Consider the following 22,663-nt stretch of genomic DNA (forward strand, 5'->3'; position numbering starts at 1 on the left):
GATGACATCACTATGACATCATCAGGGTTATTTTTTCAGATGTGACAAGCCACAGAGGACATTATAAGACTGTTTTCAAGAGCTCGATAGCACTAGCCATGACTAGGAAACTGACTTTGACATTCAAAATTGGTGGAGTACCCCTTTAACACGCCATCAAGGTAACCACTGTAACGACAATGACGACAAGTGGGTTTTGTGATGCAGCTTCTGAATAGGCATCGTTTTATTGTCCTTTGAGATGCTTACTCTCCCGTGTGTGCACCAGTGTGTATTCACATTCAATTGTGTGTGTAATGCCTGTTTCTACCCAGGCTACAACTGACAGACAAAAAAGGTATTATCCTTTCAAATTGTGTAGTCAGTGTGTGTGTGTGTGTGTGTGTGTGTGTAAAGGGTTTTCATAAGTGTTGTGATGTGTGCAGTGATGCATGGCCCACTCTTGGTCTGTGCAGGACATCTGATAATAAGCCAATCACCTGGGCTGATGGAGAGCAGTGAGTGATGAGCGCTCTATCTCCAAGTGGAGAATGAGACAGAGGGGGATAGATGATGTGTTCTGATGCAGGGCTGCTTTCTGCCTGGCATGACCACCTAGCACCTGAGACCAGGGTCCCAGCAACACAGCAAGCCACAGCTGATACAGGCCTCATTGTTATAGAGGGCACATACACGGTGAGTTATTGTCTAAGTCTTGCCAAAGCAACGGCAGAAAAATAGTTATATAATGCGTCTCATCTGTAGAAAGGTTGATTCTGGCACAAGGTGTGCTAAGTCTGAGCTCTGTTTACTTTCACACCAATGGCATTTCATGCATACAGAAGAGAAAACATTGATAAATGAGGCTCAGATTTGCATTAATCATGGCACTCTAACTGCACTGAGAAAATAAATGGTAATCTTATTTTATTTTGGCACCTGGCATGGGCCTCCTACGCACAGCTGAAACAGTCTTGGACTATTTTTACAAGGCATACATTGATCACCCTCTCACCACCATTTGCAGGTCCACAGAAACACAAACACACAAGTGCACAGTCAAGCAGATGTTTCATTATACATACAGTTTACAAGCAGCTTGTCACACATCTCCCTCCTGTATTGATCCCATATCGATTGTTATTTTTTGCTGCAGTTGTATGTTGAACTGGGCTGTATATCTGGCTCACTGGATTACTGTAAATGCCAAATAGTCTCAGATTAGATAAAAGCACAACTCCAGAGCGCTAAAGAAGCAAAAAAGACATGAATAATCACCAAAATTTCTAGATGATCTCTGATGGCACTACAGGGTCACAATCATGCAAATAGCCCAGAGGGGATGAATCAAAGGAAGCGGCAGCAAATCCTTCTCATCTATGCAACCATTCACACATGCAAAAGAATATAGACAGCTGGACAGGGGGTGAACATTTTGCTGAAAGCATCCTTTGAGCTCGAGTGATGGTCCCTGTTTTTTTTAGAAAGAATACTCATCACTGCACGCAAATAAGCACAGGCATGTACAATGTGAACACACACTCAACAGACAGGCAATAAGAAATCTGCCGTCAGGCGTCAGCAAACACTCAGTGGGCATAACAATCACATATGTGAGCCTGCATGGGAAATCAGAGTGCCTGCACTGGCGAGATAAACAAAAAGCAAGGCTTGCCCTTTTATCAGTGTGTGTGTGTGTGTGTGTGTGTGTGTGTGTGTGTGTGTGTGTGTATCTAAATCTGTGCTCTACCTTCCAGGACAATACAAGCCTGAAGGAGACCAGGGGCACAGTTCAGTTCAATAATTGTATACTTACTGCCGTCTTTCCCCCCATAGTTCTTCTATCTCCTGCTTCTCCTCTGGCTGCCTCATTTCACAGCCCATAAATACAAACTGAGACCAGTGCTAAAGCAGCAAGAAGGAAAAAACATCCTATCAGGGCACGCACCAAAGCATTTGGTATTCTTGTTAGACTGTCATAATTTAAGCTCTATTGCTCAACAATTCAATATCTGACAGAACTGGTTTTTGATTACTTACACGTTCTTGTTTTTTACAAGGTCGACACAAAAAGAACCATATTATAGTGTCAGTGAAAAACAAATCTACAATCGTAACTTATAGGATTGTTTCGAGCATGTCTACAAGCACACTCATGTATTCAAAATTCAAATTGTTGTATTGCCATGAAACAAAAAACATTTAGCCAAAGCAGTTTACAGAAGATTCATATACTGTACATATCACATATAAATACATAGGTGTCACATTGGTTCTATATTGTACTAATCTCGCATTGCCAGACCTATCTCCACAGCGCTGTGGAGTAAGGTCTGGCTACTGGGATTTTGAGAACGGCAACACACAGAGAGGGAAGATGTCAGGCAATTATCCTGGAAATGTGTTTCCGTTTAACCAGACTGATATTGTACTGATGATTGGTATATGAAAAAAAATTCAATGTAATGCAATCATAGATTTGGTGGTTTGCTTGTGATTGTTACCATTTAGTTTTTCTTTAAACTCAGACTGTAACATTTACAGAGGAGTTGGGGATCCGTATCCCTCTTTTACTTCCAACTTGTCAACCCTGCATCTCCTTTCATCATGGGGACAATGTCTGAACAAGTCTAATACATCTTTCACTGAATCTAATCATAAAACATTTAAACAACAAATTCTTGATTTAAACTTACTTTTGGGTCCCTTTTGAAAGTAATATTCCTTACGTATGTCAAGTGAGAGTCAGGGAGAAGGAGTGTATGTGGGAGAGAGAAAGTGCATGTGTGTGTGTGTTGTGTTATCTTTTTCTGCTTTGATCTCTCTTGGTATTTTGCCTGCGGTCAAGTGTGAAGCTGTCATGGCTCCCCACGAAACAAGGAGGCAGGCAGAAAGTGGGGTTTCTGTTTGAGTGAGGGCTGTGATGGGTGCTCAAGTCTCCGCTGTCACCGCACACGGCGCAGCTTATGTAAGCAGGAGGCGGCGGAGGAGGGCGGGAGACAGAGACGCAGAAGACAATGAGCACAGAAAAGAGAACGAAGGGGAAGAGGAACAAGTTTCACGCAGGCATTGAGAGAAAGAGAGGGAGATAGAGAGGAGAGCTGTCATCATAAAGACTCTGACTCATTCCTACTGTTCTGGATATAGCACTGAGCTGAGAGGCATGTAGCTGATGTACGACAGCTCAAGAACAATTACATTCCTTCAAATCAGGATTAGTCTCATAATATGTGAGAGTACGGGTCAGTCTCTACAAGGCTACAGAGAGAAAGAACTCAATTTCCATTAAAACTGACACCAAATTATGCATAGTTGTTAGTTATTTTATCCCAGAGTTTTTCTTAATTCCTTAATATCTAAAGTGCAGATATTTTTTGTTACATTTCAAAGACTTTAAATTACATTTTGTAACATTCCTGCTTGAAAAAAAGGAAATTATTTAAAATTGTTATAATACACGGTCTTTGCTGATGCAAAGTTTTTCTGTTTAGATATTGAGTTTTGGACAGAATAAAAGACAGCTTTATGTGTGAAATACCTCATAGCACCAGATATATGATTCATTTTTCATCTCCCATTGTGTCTGTATTTATCCGCAGAGGCAGTTAAGGGCCTCTGCTTGGCATGTTCTCCCTCTGTAAGTGCCTTCAGAAAAGGACTGGCTGTAAAAGCTGCAGTCAAATAGCTGTAATTATCTACAATCAGTTGACATCCAGGGGCTGGCTGAAAGGCTGCTCGCACACAAACACAGCAGAGGGAAAGAGGCATCGAGGGGGCACGGAGGGTAAAATATCTCTGGAAAAGAAAAGAAAATGGTGGCGATGTTAGTTTCAATATCAGTTGGCAAGGTTGTGAAAAACAAGTTATAATTGAGATCACAAATGAAGCCGCAGCAGATGTGAATACTAATCAGAGTAAAAAATGAAAACAGGAATGACTCACCAAAGCCTTCTGTCTCCTACAAAACCTCGTATTTCCTGTGTTTCTCCCCAAAAAACACCATCTATACCAAATGTTGTTTTGAAGGATAAACACAACATTTTACACAACCTACTTTTCACATTTGATTGAATATGTTTACATTGATTTTACTCCTACTTGAGTAAAACATTTAGGTCGAGTCACAAGACTGCAACTTGTGCACGGTATTTTGTCACACTTTCCCTTCCGCCACTTACAAAATATTGACCATAATGCCATAGAAGATCAAATTCTTTCACAGGTTGAACATTGCCACTGATGGCTCAGACAGGCAGAGAGAAACTAAGTGCATGTAGGCTCCTTGATTAGGCAGAGAGGGCGATGGATGAATAAGAGTGTTTAGGATGTTGTCATGCGGCAGTCATCCCTCTTAACAGTCATCATAAATGAACAACTGAGATCAAACTGAGCTTGAATTCTGCAAGGGAGATAATTAACTGTGCTATTGTTGAATATGTCTGACTGTCAGAGAGGATAAGAGAGCACAAACAATAAGCAGAGAGGCTTGGGTTAATCAGCTCTGTATGTTTTTCTTATTAAATATACATGTCAAAGCTCTTGTGTGCGTGTACCTGACAGAGGAGCGGTGTTAGTGGAGTGGGAATCAGAGTGCAAATTGCGTCTTTGTCAGTGCTTACATCAAATAGTTCCCAGAAACAAAACAAAAGTCTCTCCTGCTCTTTTTTTGTCCTCTGTCTCTCTCCATCTTCCTGTCTCACTCTCACTGTGGGCAAATGACAGCTTCTTCTGAAAGTGATTAGCAGTTTGACAAATTCCTAACAACTTATCTGTAATAGGCTACAGGTCGCTGCAAGAGCATGGATCGAAAGGAGGTGGAGGGTTAAGACATCAATAAAGCCCAAAAAGCGTCTCATAATCCGTGATATCACGTGATCAAAGCTCAAAATTGTACATGTCCAGACTCACGTGGTCATCGGCAAGCAGCAGTAATGTATCACACTCTTGCTCAGCGCATTAGTGTTTCACATTACTGGTCTCCCACAGGCACACACGCTTCTGCCGGAGCATTAAGGTTGTGACAGAAGCTGCGAAGCATTGGCCTGGAACCACTGCTCTGGAACACGCTGAAAGGCTGAACAGCCTCAGATGAATAGATGGTAATTAATACACATAGCACCCGGGAGACTGCAGTACAATCTCAGGGCAAATTACCCTATCAATAAAAATGGCCTACAGACACAATGAGAGACAGAGAAGAGAGAGAGAGGGGGGTGCAAGCACACTCTCTGGGTATTTGACTGTGAAAGTCATGCTTCCCTAGAAAGACAAACATAAAACAAGTGTTCAAAAGTGAACAATGAGGAGAAAACAAAACCAGAGAGAAGGATATGTATATCTATATATATATATATGATAAATGATTAAAGTGGCAGGCTAAAGCAAAAGATTGCAGTATCATAACACCTTGGCATCAAAGTTAGGCTACATAAAATAGGCAATGGTCTCTTTAGCAGGGAGATGATAAAGTTAAACTTAATGTTCACAGTCAAACACTATCAATTGGATTTCCCGGGTCTTTTAAGAAATCCAATATCTCTCACCAATTACTCTTTCATTGCTTCTCACCTTCCCTCCATCTCCTGCGCCATAATGATGAAACGAGGCTTCAAGATATCTGGAGAAAAAGATCAATAGGGTAAAATGCATAGCCTACACATGATAAAAATCTTTCGCCTAATCTTCTTCTCAGATCATCCCATCCAATGTCCCAGCATTCCTCTGGGCCAGCGTCTCACTCCAGCTCCTTTCTCTCAGACGTATCTCTCTGGACGTTACACCTCTGCCTCCCCCTTCAGCAAGAGACAGTTCATATATTGGAACATTTATCTGCCTAAGGGCACAGTCCAGATTACAGCAGAGCGCTCCCCCAGTGAACTTGGCAGGACTCGCACTCATGATCCAGTCAGTTACGTGCTGTGGTCCCCCGAAAGATCAAAGGCTGAGCGAGCTGTCTGAAGGGACACAGAGAAACACACAAGTCCCACAGTGACTCCAAGAGAACATGAAGGCTCTGGTTTGAGATTCAAAGTGAAAGGCGAGCTGGATCCAGTGTCATTCCTCTTCAAATACAGGTTTTACACTGTCAACATGTCTGAGAGGGCAGATGTTTAACACACAGGCAGATATCTGTGGCTGTCTGGTAGATAAGGGCTGCTGGTTCCGTCGCACTTAACTCACTCTCATGGTGGCAGCTGCTTGTTTTGGCCATATCATTTATTATATAAAATGGCATTTAGGGACAAAGCTAATGAGGCAATAAAAATGACAGAATAAATCAAAATGAGAGTAAAAGCAGTCAAAGTCTGGTTTATAGGATAAATAATATATATGTAATGGGTGTTCTACTCATAAAGTATAGTCTATAAGGGGAGGTGTTTGTAGACAGTACTCACAACACTCACACACAAGGCAAAGGCATCATTTATGCTAAAAAACAACATATATTATGCAGAAACACTGCAATGTAAAACTTTGTTTGTGTCATATCTCAAATTCTTCAGGACAATGCCGAGTTAAGTCACAAGTCTTTTGCTAATTGAAAGTCAAGATGCAAGTCTTTGAATGCTGACCAATAAAATGACACGGCTTTTGAGGTTTTTCTTTCAAAGCTGTATAAATACTATCACAAAACAATCTCAAATCAAGGCCCATAGCTTTTCCCAGAACATTCAAAGTTATAGAACTTGTTTTATTGAACTGCTATTTCCAAGGCCACGAATTAACTTTCATTCTTAAATTGAAAGCCAACACAAAATGGGAAATGTTTAAGAAATACGACTAAAATCATAACAGCTACTACGCATGCATATTAACAGACTCATCTGTGTGACAAAAGAGAAAAACCGACTGAGAGCCCCGGAAAAGGCTACTTCGTAGACTTTGAGTTGTGATTGTTTTGTCAAACTTTGCAAGACCAAGTTATAAATAGTCTTTTTACATTGCTACATAATTGACACCAAGTCAATAGGCCTCATTGTTAAATATGGACGTTGTATAGACATGCAAGGCCTGTTTGATTCAGTGTTATTTTTCTATTTGTTCCTGGTTTTACCACGGCAATACATGAGACATGCTCGCTTTAGGGGTACCAAATATATTAAGCATATTAAGCATTAACTGTTACATACCACCCCCCCATAGGTTTGGTTCTCCAAAGACGATACACAAAAATAAACACAAGAACACTCATTCAGCGTTAACATACATTTTATTTATCCCTGCCCTTGAATAATTGCCCCTCTCTGGGGATAATTGTGGGGTCAAAAATATATAAGATTTTTTCGCCATTGTCAGGAAGGCCAGGGTGTAAACACTCAAGCAAATCAAGGCTCAGAAAAGTAAAAGTGAAGTCCTTAACTTTTCTAACTTAAAGGGTTAAGTATGCTTTAAAATACCTAGTTCGTACAGTTTTTGATCTGAAAGGCAAGAGTACCTTACAGCTGTTGCAAAAGACCACACTAACAGGTGGGACAAAAAAGCCGACCGTCAAAGAGAAGGGGGAGATGTGATGAATTGTACAACTGGGAATAAAAAGGTGTACACTTTTTCCTCAAAAGCTTTCATGCTGTTGAGCTCAGGTGTACACATGAAAAGTGGCAGAAGTAGAATGCAAAAAGTGAGCCTGAGAGAGAAGTTTACATCCTGCATACTTTCTCACCTCCTGACGTTAGAAAGGTGTGCGGTGAGGAGGTTTTTGACACTTACAGGATCGAAGAAGCAGTTTGTTTGAGGCCAATTATGGTCTGGCTGCAGTCAAAGTCTCAGGTCTACTGCTGTGGATACATAATCTGTCAGCGTTAGCTTTATAGAGACACATATGCCTTTACAATGACTGCAGACATTAAATCCAATATTAATTAGAGTCCCCGTAAGTCATTCAAGCATGTTAGTTTGAGACAGACTACACAGTCAATGTTGTTTCAAGCTCCACCATACTCCTCAGTGTACGACAGAGATGGTCACAAGTCATTTTTTGCAAGTCCATGTCAAGTCTCAAGTCTTTGAGCTTGAGTCCAAGTCAAGTCTCAAGTCTCTGGCCATCTGATCTGTCCCTAACACTGTATTGTTAAATCTTATGAATTCAACGCATGTCCTGTAGCTACCATCCATACAGTACACTATAAAAATCAGTTGTAGGATAACTTTATGGGGTCTACTTAACACATCCCTCTAGACCTCGGACCTGGTGAAATATTAACCTAAGTCTGTGATCTGTGGTCTGTGAAGTCTGAATCATATGGATACAACTATAAAGATACAATTTGCATGTTCCCAGCATTAGCACAACACTTTGCGATGGTTAGCTTGTTACCTGTGGTGATATAGCTAAATGTAACACCAGTTACAGAACAACATGCATTACGCACAATAAGCAGTATGAACTCACTGATGTAATGCCATTTATTTTCTAAGTGTTAGTAGGCTCAGTGAAACTGAGTCCAGCGCGAGGGAGACCCGACTCAGAGGAGGAGAGGTTAGTGAGGCCAGCGTCTCCACGGCAGGTGACAGTGCGCACGGATCCGCTGCGCCACGCATGAATGAAATAATGAAATAGTAAATAGGACTACAGTAACAGAAATATGTGCAGAATTAAGACAGTCAAGACGGCCCAGTGTTTGGTGGACCGGGTACACCTTGTTCACTCAATAGCCTACAAATCATCCACGGGATCAATTACGCATCACAGGAGTTTGCCCACCCGACACAGCGTCCCGCCTCCTGTGCGCCATGGATTTCTTAGCCTCAGCAACTACTAATTATAAGATACAATTTGCCTGTTCCCAGCATTAGCACAACACTTTGCGATGGTTAGCTTGTTACCTGTGACGATATATGCTAAATGTAACGTCTCTTTTAACATTAGTGTGTGAGTGACTGACCTATTTAGGTGCGTTTTGAGATGCCTGATGAAGTTCGACGTTGTTGATCCGGCATCATTTATCTTGGTGCCACACACCTTGCATGTAGCTGTTCGCTTGCTGCCTCTGTTTACCAAGTAATTGAAAGCAAAACTAATGGGAAAAGGCACAACTCCAGGAGGATTTGTTGTCGCCATCGGCAATGCATATTTTGATATGTGAGTGCGCGCACATAGGCGCATGCGTTACGTTGCACATTATGGCAAAGGGCAGGGGACATACAGTTCGTCATACATTTCCCCGTATATGCACCAATAAAAGAAAATAGAAATACATGAATACATTTTGATTTAAAAAGCAATAATTGCATGAAAACAGGTGGTTGACGAGTCTCGAAGCTCGAGTCCGAGTCAAGTCTGAAGTCTTTTGGGTCGAGTCGCAAGTCAAGTCTGAAGTCTGCTGTTTGTGCGACTTAAGTGCGACTCGAGTGCGAGTCTCAGACTCAAGTCCCCATCTCTGGTGTACGAGGGCATAGAGCAGCATAGAGCAGCTCACACTTTTGGTAAGGACAAAAAGGGGACAGCACGGATCTCTCCAGTGACTGAATTTGGAACGTAGATGTCCGCGAGCAATGTTTGCTCATCTTATAGGGCATGACGTGTCCACATGGGGCTTGTGTTGTCCTTGAAACATTCTTTAAAGCAGCTACTGCTAACTGGTTATGAAACAGTCTCAATTTAATACTGATGCCTCTACATGACCTACATAAGCAAACGAAACCATCAGCGAGAAGACTGGCTATTTCTATATTGTTCTTCATAGTGTTTGTCCCCGGGTCGATTCCCAGCAAAATCAGACTACAACCATTTACGCTATGCAGGCCAGAAGAGCCTATGTTTACATTTTCACAGTGAGTAGCAGTTAAGAGGAAGCAGGAGGAGATTATTTCTTTGAGAATTTTATTTTTAATGCTATATTTTGTGGTTATGGCTGACACTGGGGCAGGATCCTCAAAGAAAAAAAGAAAAGAATTGACTGAAGAACAAAACAAAGATAGATAGATAGCACTTTATTGTCCGTAGACACGGAAATTTGTCTTGCAATACAAGCTCGATGGTGTTTTTTTTGCCTCCAACGGCGCCTTCCAGGCAACTAACCCTAACCTTAACCCAATTACAACACAACAACCTAAAGACAAAAAGCTAAAAACATATAGGCATCATTAAAAAAAAAAAAAAAAAACATAAATAGATAATATGAGAGGGGACCTGCCCTGCAATAGTGGTCTTTAATAGTCATAAATATAAAGATGAAAGTGGGGGGGAACTATCACTTCTTTGCCCTCCTGTGTTGATTCAGCAGAGATATTGACAGAGGATCAAATAAGTGTTTATATTTGTTCTTTCTGCAGTCTGGGAACCTATAGCGCCTCCCGGAGGGCAGGAGTTGGTACTCCCCATGCAACACATGGGAAGAGTCCAGGGAGATTTTGTCAGCCAGTCTGACGGTGTGCAGTACGTGGCTTTCAGTGAACGCATTCTCCACTGAGTGGCCCACCAATTTGGAACAGATTCCCAGGAGCCGTCGAATCCTGGCCTTCAGATGAGCTGAGAGGCCCCCAAACCACACTGCACCTCCATACTGCAGGATGCTTTGAATTGTTGACACAAAGAAAAGAGACAGGATTTTGCTGCTTGCTCCAAATGACCTGAGTCTCCTTAAAAAGTAGATTCTCTGCTGTACTTTGCTGCAGATATAGTCTACATGGTGGGTCCAGGAAAGGTCACTGCCCATGTGCACTCCAAGGTATTTGAACAATGATTTTTGTTTCATGGTTTGATTGTGAATGGTTATTGGTGTGATGTGGCACTCATGAGAGGTGCCAAAGATAATCTCCTCAGTTATCTGTGTATTGAGGATGAGGGCATTTAAGTCACATCATTTTATCAGATGATTCACTGTTTCCACATAGAGGTCAGCCCCCTCCCCCTCCTTCATCAGAGCTACCAGTGCAGTATCATCATAAAATTTGATGATATGGTGGTTGGGTGCACGGATAACACAGTCATTGGTATAGAGTGTGAAGAGCAGAGGAGAGCTAACACATCCTTGTGGGGCACCACAGCTGGTTGTGACCATGGTGGAATAGGTGTTATTGACCCTGACCAGCTGTTGCCTGTTAGTAAGCAAGGAACAGTACCAGTGAATGAGATTTGGGTTTGTACCCAAGCTTAAAGGGACAGTTGATTGAGCAAAGGTGAAAACACATGTCAACCTTGGTCGGTCATTCAACAGATGGAGATAATTGCAGGATTTGAAAGGATTTAAACCAATCCTGAATTGGCCCTCTTCATCCCAGGTATTCCACCATTTTCATTTTACAGTTATTTATCTTACATAGCCACAAATAGATACATTACCTTATCGCTATGCATCCTGCAAACAGTATTAATAGTAATAGTTTAAAAAAATAAGTTGCCTCATTCTTTCACTACAAAAGAAGAAAACAAATGCACGCACTAGCCAGATCACCATCTTTACCACACGAGGCGGTGGACTTTTGTCCACAGGGGTCTGCCAAAATCAACACAAAATGAAAGTTCCTTGTAGTTGCTTTAAGATTTTGGCCCAAACTTGGCAGAGTTTCACCTTTTTACCTCGACACGTGCTGAGAATAAAATAGAAAGAGCTCAGATTACTAATTGACATTAAGAAGGAAATCTAAAGGCTCAGTTTAAAATTGGAGGAGCTCATTTAATTTATCCAAATCAAATGTGCTTTTGAATTAGAACTGTTTCCTCATGATGCACTCTAACTAGTGATGGGGCCGTATCCTTGGGACTTCAGTGTAAGCACTGACAGATCAGTGGGGTGAGAGTGTGTACTTGGTCATTAAGTCTGCAGACAAGCTCATCATAAGCAAGAATAACACTAAATGAAGACATGATGCCACTATAATATTCAGTGTGTGTTCTGTATACTGTAATAGGAGAGCCTACAGCACAACATGCATACAATATTGTACACTTTACGTCTTAAATGAACACAATAAACTGTTTAAAATCTGAAAAGGGTTGGTTTTGATTTTAGTGGAAGCACATGTGCACAGCACCTAACTATGCAAATTGGATGTGGAATTGAAATCTTAATCTGATGACAGCGCTAGATGAAAACATGAGAGAATCACCAGTTGTTACAATCATCCTGAGGGAAACATCAATGTCAATTTATAGTGTCAAATCATACCAGAAGTTATCTCAGGACACTTTACAGATAGAGTGGGTCTAGACCGCACTCCATAATTTACAGACACCAAACAATTCCCCCCAAGAGCAAGCATTAGTTGTTGAGAGCTTTCATTCTGGACCAAAGTGGTGGGCCACCTAATTTTGATTTAAAAAAGCACCACAACTGAAAAAGATTGGTTGTGTCAGTTTTTGGACATTACGTGATATGATTCAGCTCTGGGTGTACCATTTGAGATCCCGGCCTTCTCTTGGTCAGTCTACGCACGGCAAAAGGTTACAGAGCTTATGTCCACTACAAAATGATTCCTGATGGGTACAGCAATGTGTGATTCAGCTGGAATTGGGCAAAGTCCCAGCAAAGGTATGAGTCATCAACATTGCCACAAGTCTGTTTACTAACACTTCCCCTCCCCTCCCACATAAAGGTGGCCTGCAACCACCTCACCCTGCTATAACCCAATCATCTTTACATCTGTTTACACTGCCACGCACGCACGCAGGCACACACACACACACACACACACACACACACACACACACACACACACACACACACACACACACACACACACACACACACACACACACACTATGAGAATATCCGCTTGCCTTATTCTGTTGATAGGATTGCTGAATGCACTAAGGCAACATAACGGTTGTAATTTGATTAACAAAATGGTCATGCGTGTCTAAAGTGTTTCATGTAGAGGGTGCGGCTGATGGTTAGCTCATAAAAAGGAGACGTGTCAGCCCTTCTGTTAATCTGTGTGACAGACTACAGACTTCATCTGTGAAGCAGCCTGAAACATCTTTTAAGTACAGTGGCACTCTCTGCTGGTGAGATTAGTAAAAGTGTCCATTATAATGTCCACATTTTCAGACCAAAAATGTGAAAGCATCTTAAAATAATATCTTTACCATAAGCAGCTCCATTTGTTCTTTCTATCTGTTTTCAAAACACAAAACCAGTTTTTATTTATAGGGATGCTGTCCTAGTTGCTCAAAATCTGTGGGACTGTTACCAGATAAAATAAACATTTTTATATGATTATTCCAAAACTTGGTATAAGATGTGGTCCTTTTCTTACCATCTCAGCCCTCTCTTGGGATTTTAAAGCTGTATGGCACATGTTAATGTCACCCTCCCTCGGTCAACACTTGTGATTGACATTCAATTTTTTTTTCTTTTTTCATTCTCTGCCACCTGTGCTTGGCTGTCAGAATTCAGAGCGTGACTCTGCTGCCATCGCTGCAGGGGAACAACAGGCTCTGTGACAAAGGTTCCCAGACGCTGCCCAGGGGGACCCCAAATGTCGAGGCAGGTAGGTCCTTATTTCAATCAGGTTCAAAGGTTAGGCTTCATCACGGGGACAGGCTAGCCTGGGGTATCAGGCCTTTATTTTTTGTGTATTTATATGCGGTGTGCATCCATCTGTCTCTCCAGTGACTTTGCTTCATCTATTTATAGGGCTGCTAGGACATTAGCTCAATGTCTGTGTAGAAATGTCATGTAAGACATCAGGGCCTCACAGCATTCATCTGTAAATGTGAAGGTCAAGAAACTTGAAGTTTTATTCATAAACTAGAGAAGTTGACCTTTTACTTAAATCATATTGTGCAGCCAATGTGGAACACTGATGAGACAATGGAAATAACTTTTACAAAGTCAAGAATACTAATAAGAACAGCTGTAAAGACATTGTGATCCTTTGAATCATCTTGTTTCTGGAAGGTAAAAGCAGGCAAGAAAAGCACTTCTAAAAATACCAACAATCTGAACTGGCCTCTGACTACAGTCAGATTCATATGCAAAGCTTTGTGTAATATGCACGTCTAAATCTGCTGAATCAATTTTAAACAAACTCAGTTTTAAGCCACGTCCATCTTCTTCCCTCTCTGTCTCTCAGGGAAGGTATGGAAGAAAGCTATGACACATTTGACGAGGAGTTAAGGCCACCAAGAGCAGATCCTCCTCCACTTAAGCCTGTTCGACAGATCTGCAGACCAGGTGGTGACACACAAACACCCACACACACAGAATCTGTAATGCCTGCATATAAAAGCCTTCATCCATTGTGCATATATTGTATGTACTCTATAAATACTTGGGAGCAGCAGCATTGGCAGCGACTGAAATATGACTCCTGGTCAAAGGCAACACAGTGACAATACAGCTCAGAAGTGCTGAATGGATGGTGGGTGTAATCAGCCTCACTCTCTCCAAACACACACAAAGTACTTGTGAAGCAGAGCTCTTAAAAGTCTATAATCTAGTTGCCAGCACTTTGGTCCAGACTGAAATAATTTTGTAGTCTTTTAAGGTCTCCAGAGAATGAATCCTAAGGACTTTGGTCTCCCGACTTTTCTATCCCCCATGTTCCGTCAGCCCTGCGTTCCCTTAACCCAGTGTTCCTTCAACCCTATGTTCCCTCAGCTCTACAGTATGTTCCCTTAACCAAGTGTTCCCTCAGCTCTGTGTTCCCTTAACCCTATGTTTCCTCAGCCCTAGCGCTGTGCAGCCCTAACCCCTAAACCAAGATGATCAGTATTACTGCAGCAATGAATACAACGTCACTTATCCAAAACATCATATATGACCGGTGGGCTGAGGGAACATAGGGCTAATTTTGATGTGTGGGAAATTTAATAGAAATGAGGGAACATAGGGCTGAGGGACACAGGGCCTAATTTGGATAGTGGGAACATTTCATGGAACTAAGGGAACATAGGGATGACCCCGGTTTTGTCTGCTTGTAAAAAAAAAAAAAAACTTTGGCACAGTAGACTTGTAATTTTATGTAAATGAGAGGTTAATAAAATGCAGCAAGTGTCAGCCAACAATAATGTATGAATATGCATCAAATGAATGTTTCATAAATACATTCCAGATTGAGGGAAAGGTTGTTTGTGGTTTATAAGATTTGTGATATAATCCCTCCGTAAATGTCCATCTGTCTGTTTCAGAAATGTACACGACAAGGAAAGTCAGAGAGGTTAGTTGGAAAACACCAACATACTTTTTTTTTTGTACTGTGTTCGCATCCCTAATACATCTTTTCTTATTAGCTACATGTTGTTCTCCGACAGGAAATGCCTCCATTTTCACAGCAACCAAGAGCAGAACCAAAGATTTTACCCAGGGAACCCAGCTTCTCCAGAACAAGTGAGTCATTACCGTCTTTCTCCTCAACCCCTGTCAGCTTTCAATGTTTACTTCACTGGATTACAATAAAAGTGTCCCCTCCTTTTTCTTGCATTTCCTTAAGCATCCTTGCATAAAGCTGTGTCCAGCCAAAACCTAAACCAGGTTGACAGACCGTGGGAGAACGTCACCCTCAACCGCTGTCTGTTTGTGGCCATTACCATCCTGGTGCTCACCTCAGGCTTTCACAGGCTTCATGGGAAGTAAACCAAAATTAGCACCACTGTTACAAAATGACATGCCTGCTGTGACTGAGTGGTCTTACAGTCATGTGAACAAATTAGGACACCCATGCTAAAGTTGACTAAAAAGAGGAATAAAAAAAAAAAAATCATCTTTTGGAAATTGATCTTAATGCCTTACTTAAAAAAATAGAGGAAAAATCCAACGTTTAAGGACACCAATTTTCTTTGTGAATGAATAATGTATTGTAAATAAATAAATGTTCTTCCTTAAAATACAGGGGGCATAAGTAAGTACACCCCTATGTTGAATTCCCATAGAGGCAGGCAGATTTTTATTTTTAAAGGCCAGTTATTTCATGTATCCAGGATACTATGCATCCTGATAAAGTTCCCTTGGCCTTTGGAATTAAAATAGCCCCACATCATCACATACCCTTCACCATACCTAGAAACTGGCATGGTTTTATTTCAGTTAGCCTAATGGCTGGTTTGATTTGCATTGAGAGATGATTTTATGGAAAGTACCCCATGCCAATCTCTAGGTATTAGATAGATAGATAGATTAAGGCATTAAGATCAATTTCCTAAATATTATTTTTTTATTCCTCTTTTTAGTCAACTTTAGCATGGGTGTCCTAATTTTTTCACGACTGTATATATATACATATTTTTTTTTTTTAAACAGAAAGTCTGCGTGGTCAGGGGAGAGCAGAGGAGGACGAAGAAGTTGAACTGACAGTGAGACGGTCAGGCATATTACGACACAGGGGACAACCACCACAGGTAAAGACATCAACAAGTAACTTGGATTCACCTATTAGACTCTTTCATCATCCAGCTGTTCATGTACCACAGTTTGTATTGTGTCAAATACTTCATGTGTTCTCCCCATTCTAGCCCGAGCCAACTCTTTGGGAGGTCATGCTTTGGTGGCTGCCAGACCTTGATGATGAAGAGGATGAGGAAGACGACGATGACGACGATGGAGAAGTCAAAAGAGGAAAGCCAAAGAGAGGAGCGACAGCACGAGCATGCAGAGGTCTCAGAAACAAGCCACTGCCAGACAAAAAACTCATGAAACCAAAACAAGGGAAAATAAAGGACAGGAGGGCCAGGAAAGCCAGGGACGAAGAAATCAAAGACAAGAAAGAAAGAGATACAAAGGAGGAACCTAAAGAAGCAGCAGATGAAGAAGATGGGGGTGAAGGAATAGAGGAACAGCCAGAGAAGAATAAAAAGCTGGAGGAAAAGAAAGAGAAGAAAAAGACTCAAAAGGGATGAGTTCATTCTTTCTACAGTGGCCATTTCATTTTCTAAACAATGTTCACCTGAATAGATTCGATAACATTTATTAAAGGAGGAAATATTGAACTCAATGAAAGATCTTTTCTATCAAATCTTTCAAATATCATGAGGCTCAAAAATAATGTGTGCTTTCAGTTAAATGACCTCAATGTGTTACAGATATTGTTGCTTTGCTAGACAGATTTGCTTTGAGTTACCTGTAAAGACATTTAATGTGCTGACTGCATTATTTAAAATATCCATGTGATCATTTGATTTTCTTCAGTGTTGAAAGATCTACAACAGCTTTAATAAACTGCTTGTCAATCATGCCAGCTCAGTAAACTGTCAATAGTATGTAGCTGGTAGGCACTGAACATGGCTGACAAAAGATTGAGATTGGGGGGGTCATCAATAATTTGACCCACTGTTGACACACCAAGCTTATGTCATCTGAGAGCTGCTTCAGCCCAGTTAAAGTGCTCATATTATGCTTTCTGGCTTTTCCCCTTTCCTTTATTGTCTTATATATCTTTTTGTGCATGTTATAGGTTTACAAAGTGAAAAAGCCCAAAGTCCACCCCAAAGGGACTTACCATCTCCAACAGAAAACACTGTTCACAAACTGCTCCAAACAGCTCTGTTGTAGTCCAGCCTTTACTTCCGTGATGAACGTGCGTCACTTTGTAACACACGTTATAATGCTCGCCTAGCAGCTAGCGTGGCACGCCCTCATACTCTGCTTCTGACTGGCTAGCAGTACTTACTGCGCATGTGCGACGTGATGCCTCACTCTGTAGCTAAAACAGAGAGCTCAACACACAGGGTGAAAAGAGGAGCTGCAGCAATGTACAGTACAACAAAAATATGGTGTTTTTTGAAAATTAAACCTATTATGATATAAGCTCTAAATACAATTATGAACCTGAAAATGAGCATAATATGAGCACTTCAAAAGGACCTCTCTTCTGCTACGACCTATTCACACAATCACAGGATACATCAATTAATATTTCTGTCTTTGTAAAAACCCAGACTTTGATAGGCAGATGTTTTTTCTCCATGGAATTTAATTACAAAAACAGAATCTTAAAAGAGGAGCCATTTTCAATCATCGCTCCATATACCGAATCTAAGCATTTATACAAAACAGTGTGGTCATACGGACTGCCCTACACATTAACATAAACCAAACAAATGTATAAAGATTTACTAAATGTAGGACTTTAAACATAACTGAAAACACCATGAAAGAAAGCAATCATGATACGCTAGTAGGGATCAATTATTAGACATAAGACCGTCAGGAGGAGGTGGCCTCATTGGCATGGGGGGCATGGGCATCTGACGGGGCATATGGGGGTTACCCGGAGCCCCAGGTGGGAGAGGGGGCATCCCACCTGGTGGGGGAGGGGGCATAGAATCATTTGGTGGGCGAGGTCCAACTCCACTCATGAGAGGAGGAGGACGCTTCACACCTGCAGGAGGTGGGGGTCCGCTGGACTGGGGAACAGCTTTCTCCATTTTGAAGTGGAACTGTAGGAAGAACTAGGAGGAAAATAACAAGAAAGATTGGTTTGACCGAATACTTCCACTTTCCTGATAAAATACCCAGGTTGGCTTTGTGGTAACAAATGTTAATCAGCTTATCAGTACCTGTTTAGTTTCTCTGTTCCAGTGGGTCCAGAAGCGGTTTTCTGCTTTATCAATTTCTCTACTCGGGACCTAAATGAGCAAATATGTTGACGTTATATCACAGCGAGGAGAAAAAATATTATAAAAGCACAGTAGAAGTGCAGCTTCCACTTACCTTAAAGGCAATAGTCTCATATGGTTCAGCAGCCAAAAGCAGGTACTGCCAGCGACGATCAGGGGGCTCGATGCGCTGTTCGTAGGCAGACATGAAACGATGCCTGGGCCCAATTCCTTCAGCGATCTCTGGGTAGTCAATCTGATGAACAGAGATAAGAACAACAGGTAGTTATAGATTTGTCCTTTACAGTCAAACCACGACGACTAAAAACAGCCAAATTTAGTCATTACTGCTGCGGTAAGCAATTTTGTTTGTTGAAACGTGGGATGATGCTTTGTATCTGGGACTATTTCAGTATACAGCCGCTTACTTCATTTGGCCAGCTGGACCAAATTTGTCAAGTTTGTGTCAACTTTGGTTTTATGTAGACACAAACTGTGTAGAATAAAAAGCCAAACTTATCAACATCTGCTCTGCTGTGAACCACAAGCTTGCAAGCTCCTCCAATACGAAGAGATGCCCAAAAAAAAAAAAACTAACAGCGAGTACCGACTTTACACACAACACGCTTACGGGCTGTGTACAGGTAACGTGAAGAAGACGGAGAAGAAGAAAATTCTATACAGTATGTCTATTGTAAAACTCAACTAGCCTACCACAATAGCACACTTTTAATGCTTCAGAATTTCAGCAGAAAGCATCCAGTCTAACATTACATTAGCTGATTGGGTTAGTTGTTCATTTTAAGAGATCTGTCTTATGGCCCTGACACACCAACCCGTTTATGACTCGAGTCTGTTCGGTGTGTTCCGTGCCGTCGTCCATCGGAGGAGCCGTCAGCCTTTATTTTGGCCGACCCGACATGCTCAGTCGGAGACAGGGCAGTCGGGACTCACCCGGAAATGGCGAGCGGATGAGCCTCTCAAAATCTGACGAAAATCTTTTAAACTGACCTTTGTCGATCTGAAATGAAGACAGATTCAGCAACTGCACGGCCTATTTCTCGCTTAAAATGTTTTTAGAAACACCTTTCGATCCTATTCTGAACAAGCCGCCACGACAGTCTGGCTGTGAATTTCCGGAGAAAAAAGCCCCACGTGACTCGTTCGTCCTATCAGCTGCCGGTTTTCATTTTCTGTCAAACAATACAGAGAAGCGCCGCCTGCTGCTATGGAGACGTATTACGTTTTGCGCAAGCGCAGAGCGTACGCTCAAGTCAGCGTCGCCTCAGTGTGTTTTGAGGCATTTTTTTGGACCTCGGGGACCCGACTGATCAGTCCGACTGCCTTTTCCGCCGACGGTTGGCCGTCTGGTTGGTGCGTAACAGCTCTTATTTTCTCTTTTGTATATTTACAATTGCTGTTTAATAAAAGTACTTCTTATCAGAGTCCTCGATTAATGGATGGAATAATCTGTGGAATACTCGACTACTAAAATAATTGATGTATTAAGCCTGTTTTACAGTTCTGCGGAGGCTGCACACAGAGCTTTCGCCGTAGCCTACGTAAGTGGCCTGATCTTTAAACTTGCGGTGTGTGCATCGAGCCAGCGTGTGTGTGTGTGTGTGTGTGTGTGTGTGTGTGTGTGTGTGTGTGTGTGTGTGGTAGAGCGAGGGAGAAGTGAGAGAGTGACGGCGATTAGCTCCGGAGCTAGTTGTGACTCTAGAGTCATAGTGAGAGAAACAAAGTGTCTCCCCTGTGTTTTCTGACCACAGTGGGAAATCTGGAGCAGGAAAAGTTAACCCTCTCCTTGATTTCATGTTGTTTATGGAGAAGGAGAATCAGGAAATGAGTCGGGGGAAACTCAACGCTACCAAGCCACGGCCGAGTGACGTGCGTCGCTGCGACGCGCAGTTACATTTTTCGAGAGGTGCACGTCAGGCTACGGCATAGGGTCCGGCGTAGACGCAGAGGGGTCTGCGGGGGTACGCCGCCGACTCTACGCACAACCATAAAACGGTCTTTAGACAGCAGTTTCAGACTGAGAAAAGGTCAGGTTCTTAGACGTACAGTATATAGCCAGACTTGGGAGAATGAGGCTTGAGGAGCTGGACAACATCTATTTACAGCTGTTTCAGCTGTAAGGGGTGAGACTAGACCACACTCAAAAGCCAGCAACTATCTTAAGTGGAGCTTTAATGTTAATTTGCTTTGTTTAAGAATCTTCACAAAACAATTAAAAAAAAAAAAAAACTTCAAATCAACAGATTTTACTGTGGGATTCCCACCAAACACACTAACCTGGAAAAGTAAGGACTGTTGTCCGGTCTCTGGGTCCCTCTGTTTGGTTACTATAAAGAAGAGAAAGACATGGACCATATATTAAAATGCAATACATGTGCAGTGAAACCACAATCAGCATAAACTTAATAATGACTACACTGATTCCAGCTTACCTTTGTATCCTGGTCGACCAATTTTGACAAACTTCTTGACCTCAACTTTTACTTTCGCTGGAGCTGGCTGAGCAGGAGCTTCTTTTGCCTCTTTGGCTGCTCTCCGCGCTCTGAAACAAACAAAATAAACAGTTTTTAACTGTTAATCAATGCAGTGCACACAGTGGGTTGTTGCTCCGTCAATTCACAGCAACCATAAAATAGCTGATGATCCACACACAAGTCGAGTATATGTAAAGTGGGCGTGTGGTTTGATAAGTTTATCAGTCATGGGAAGGTGTGGTAGAATAAATCAGTCACAGAAAACACAACATAAACAGAATCAATAGATAGAAATAGAAATTGCACTTACAAGTTGGTCTGATGTTTCTTTCCTTGTGTGTGAGCCAAGTAGCTGCCCTGTGATGCAGAGGAGAGCAGTTTGTCAAACAAGATACTTGGATAACAAGAAATAACACCAAGTTCAGATAACATAATCTAGGAAAGTGTCATCATGTGCCTTCTCACCTCATTGTTATGAAGTGTCAAGCAAAGTTTGCACTCGTATGATCCTAAATGATTCTTCATGAAGTAGGGGTCTTTGTTTATGTCAATGGTCTCCAGGGCCAGCTGACGTAACCGTTCTCGCCTATCACGGTTACTCTCAGAGGCAGATGCCACCCCACCGCTCCCCGTCTTCCCTCCAGCTCGGTGCTGGAAATCCATCTTTGCAATGTGATGGGTTCAATCACACAGACACCCACACCTGTTTACCCAGTTAACACTGGATGGGTACTCAACGTAGCTCCTTCCTGATTATCTGAGGAAAAATAAAGCACACAGTGTTGCCAAGGATGTAAATAAAGAATAATATTTACTGTTATTACCGTACTATGCATTCCTGGACTGAGGTGTGGAGTTAGACTAACACTTATGAGTAAACATTGCAAGAATATTGACTGGATTGTATTTACTGTATTAATAATATACTCTATTGCTCAGATAATATGATTTGAATGTAAGTTCATATCTTATGTGCATGTACACAGTTTGCATAGCAGATTAAGTAAAGTATGTGCCCCTTTAATTCCAAGAGAATAGAACAAATACATCCTAACTCTAATCTAGGTTGCATATCATGTTTTAAAGACAATACAATGGCTCCTCAGTCCCTTCTTGGCTGAGGTTCTTTATGCTAACTTCTCTTAATGGGGCAACAAGGTAACAGCACAGTTATTTAGCCAAATATTTCTGAATTACTTCAGATCATTTACCACAGTCAAGAGGGGTTTTATCACGCTGTAACACAAATGTATTCCTTTTAATGATTTCTACGAACTCCAGTTAGCTGCAGTATGTTAGCATAACGCAACGCTAACGTTACCTACTGAATGCATTGCGCTAATGCTAAGCTAACGTGTTACCAGCTAGTAACTGATGGATTTTAACAAATCTGAACGATCAAACTAGAAGTAAAACGTATCTAGCTATGTATGTGTGATAATACGGTGGTTAGTTACACGACAAAAAAATAACTAATTAGCTATACATGAAGTGATATTGTAAATAGTTTACTGTTCAAAACACTCACCGACTCCACAACGTTAGGATCCTGCCCATGTATATTTGGAGTGCGCATGCCCAAGTAGCTTCTTCTTTGGCTTTTGGCAGTAGTTGGTAAACGGCTTCAGGTACATTACCGCCCCCTCCTGTACTGGTCTGACCATAGAAATATGTTTTTTAATTTTAATTATTTCTATGGGTCTGACACACTCAG

General features: G+C 41.6%; 1 protein-coding gene across 1 annotated transcript; it reads right to left on the minus strand.

Moving 5' to 3' along the window:
• Positions 1-17,809: 17,809 nt before the first annotated feature.
• sf3a2 (splicing factor 3a, subunit 2) lies at positions 17,810-22,580 on the minus strand. Its single transcript, XM_078263733.1, has 8 exons — positions 22,478-22,580; positions 21,415-21,706; positions 21,260-21,306; positions 20,908-21,017; positions 20,753-20,802; positions 18,570-18,710; positions 18,416-18,484; positions 17,810-18,307 (listed from the first exon to the last, which is right to left on the minus strand). The coding sequence occupies exons 2-8, from the start codon at positions 21,610-21,612 to the stop codon at positions 18,041-18,043; spliced, it is 882 nt and encodes a 293-aa protein (XP_078119859.1). The 5' UTR covers positions 21,613-21,706; positions 22,478-22,580; the 3' UTR covers positions 17,810-18,040.
• Positions 22,581-22,663: the final 83 nt, after the last annotated feature.

The sequence above is a fragment of the Sander vitreus genome, chromosome 12 (assembly GCF_031162955.1).
Source record: "Sander vitreus isolate 19-12246 chromosome 12, sanVit1, whole genome shotgun sequence".
Classification (NCBI taxonomy): Eukaryota; Metazoa; Chordata; class Actinopteri; order Perciformes; family Percidae; genus Sander; species Sander vitreus.

What these genes read in the sequence shown, in the direction of transcription:
- sf3a2 (XM_078263733.1), bottom strand. Translation starts at nt 21,612, where the DNA reads ATGGATTTCCAGCACCGAGCTGGAGGGAAGACGGGGAGCGGTGGGGTG. An exon ending in AAGAAACATCAGACCAACTT is followed by an intron (nt 21,018 to 21,259) that starts GTAAGTGCAATT and finishes TGTTTGTTTCAG; the next exon opens with AGCGCGGAGAGCAGCCAAAG. An exon ending in ATGAGACTATTGCCTTTAAG is followed by an intron (nt 18,485 to 18,569) that starts GTAAGTGGAAGC and finishes TTGCTCATTTAG; the next exon opens with GTCCCGAGTAGAGAAATTGA.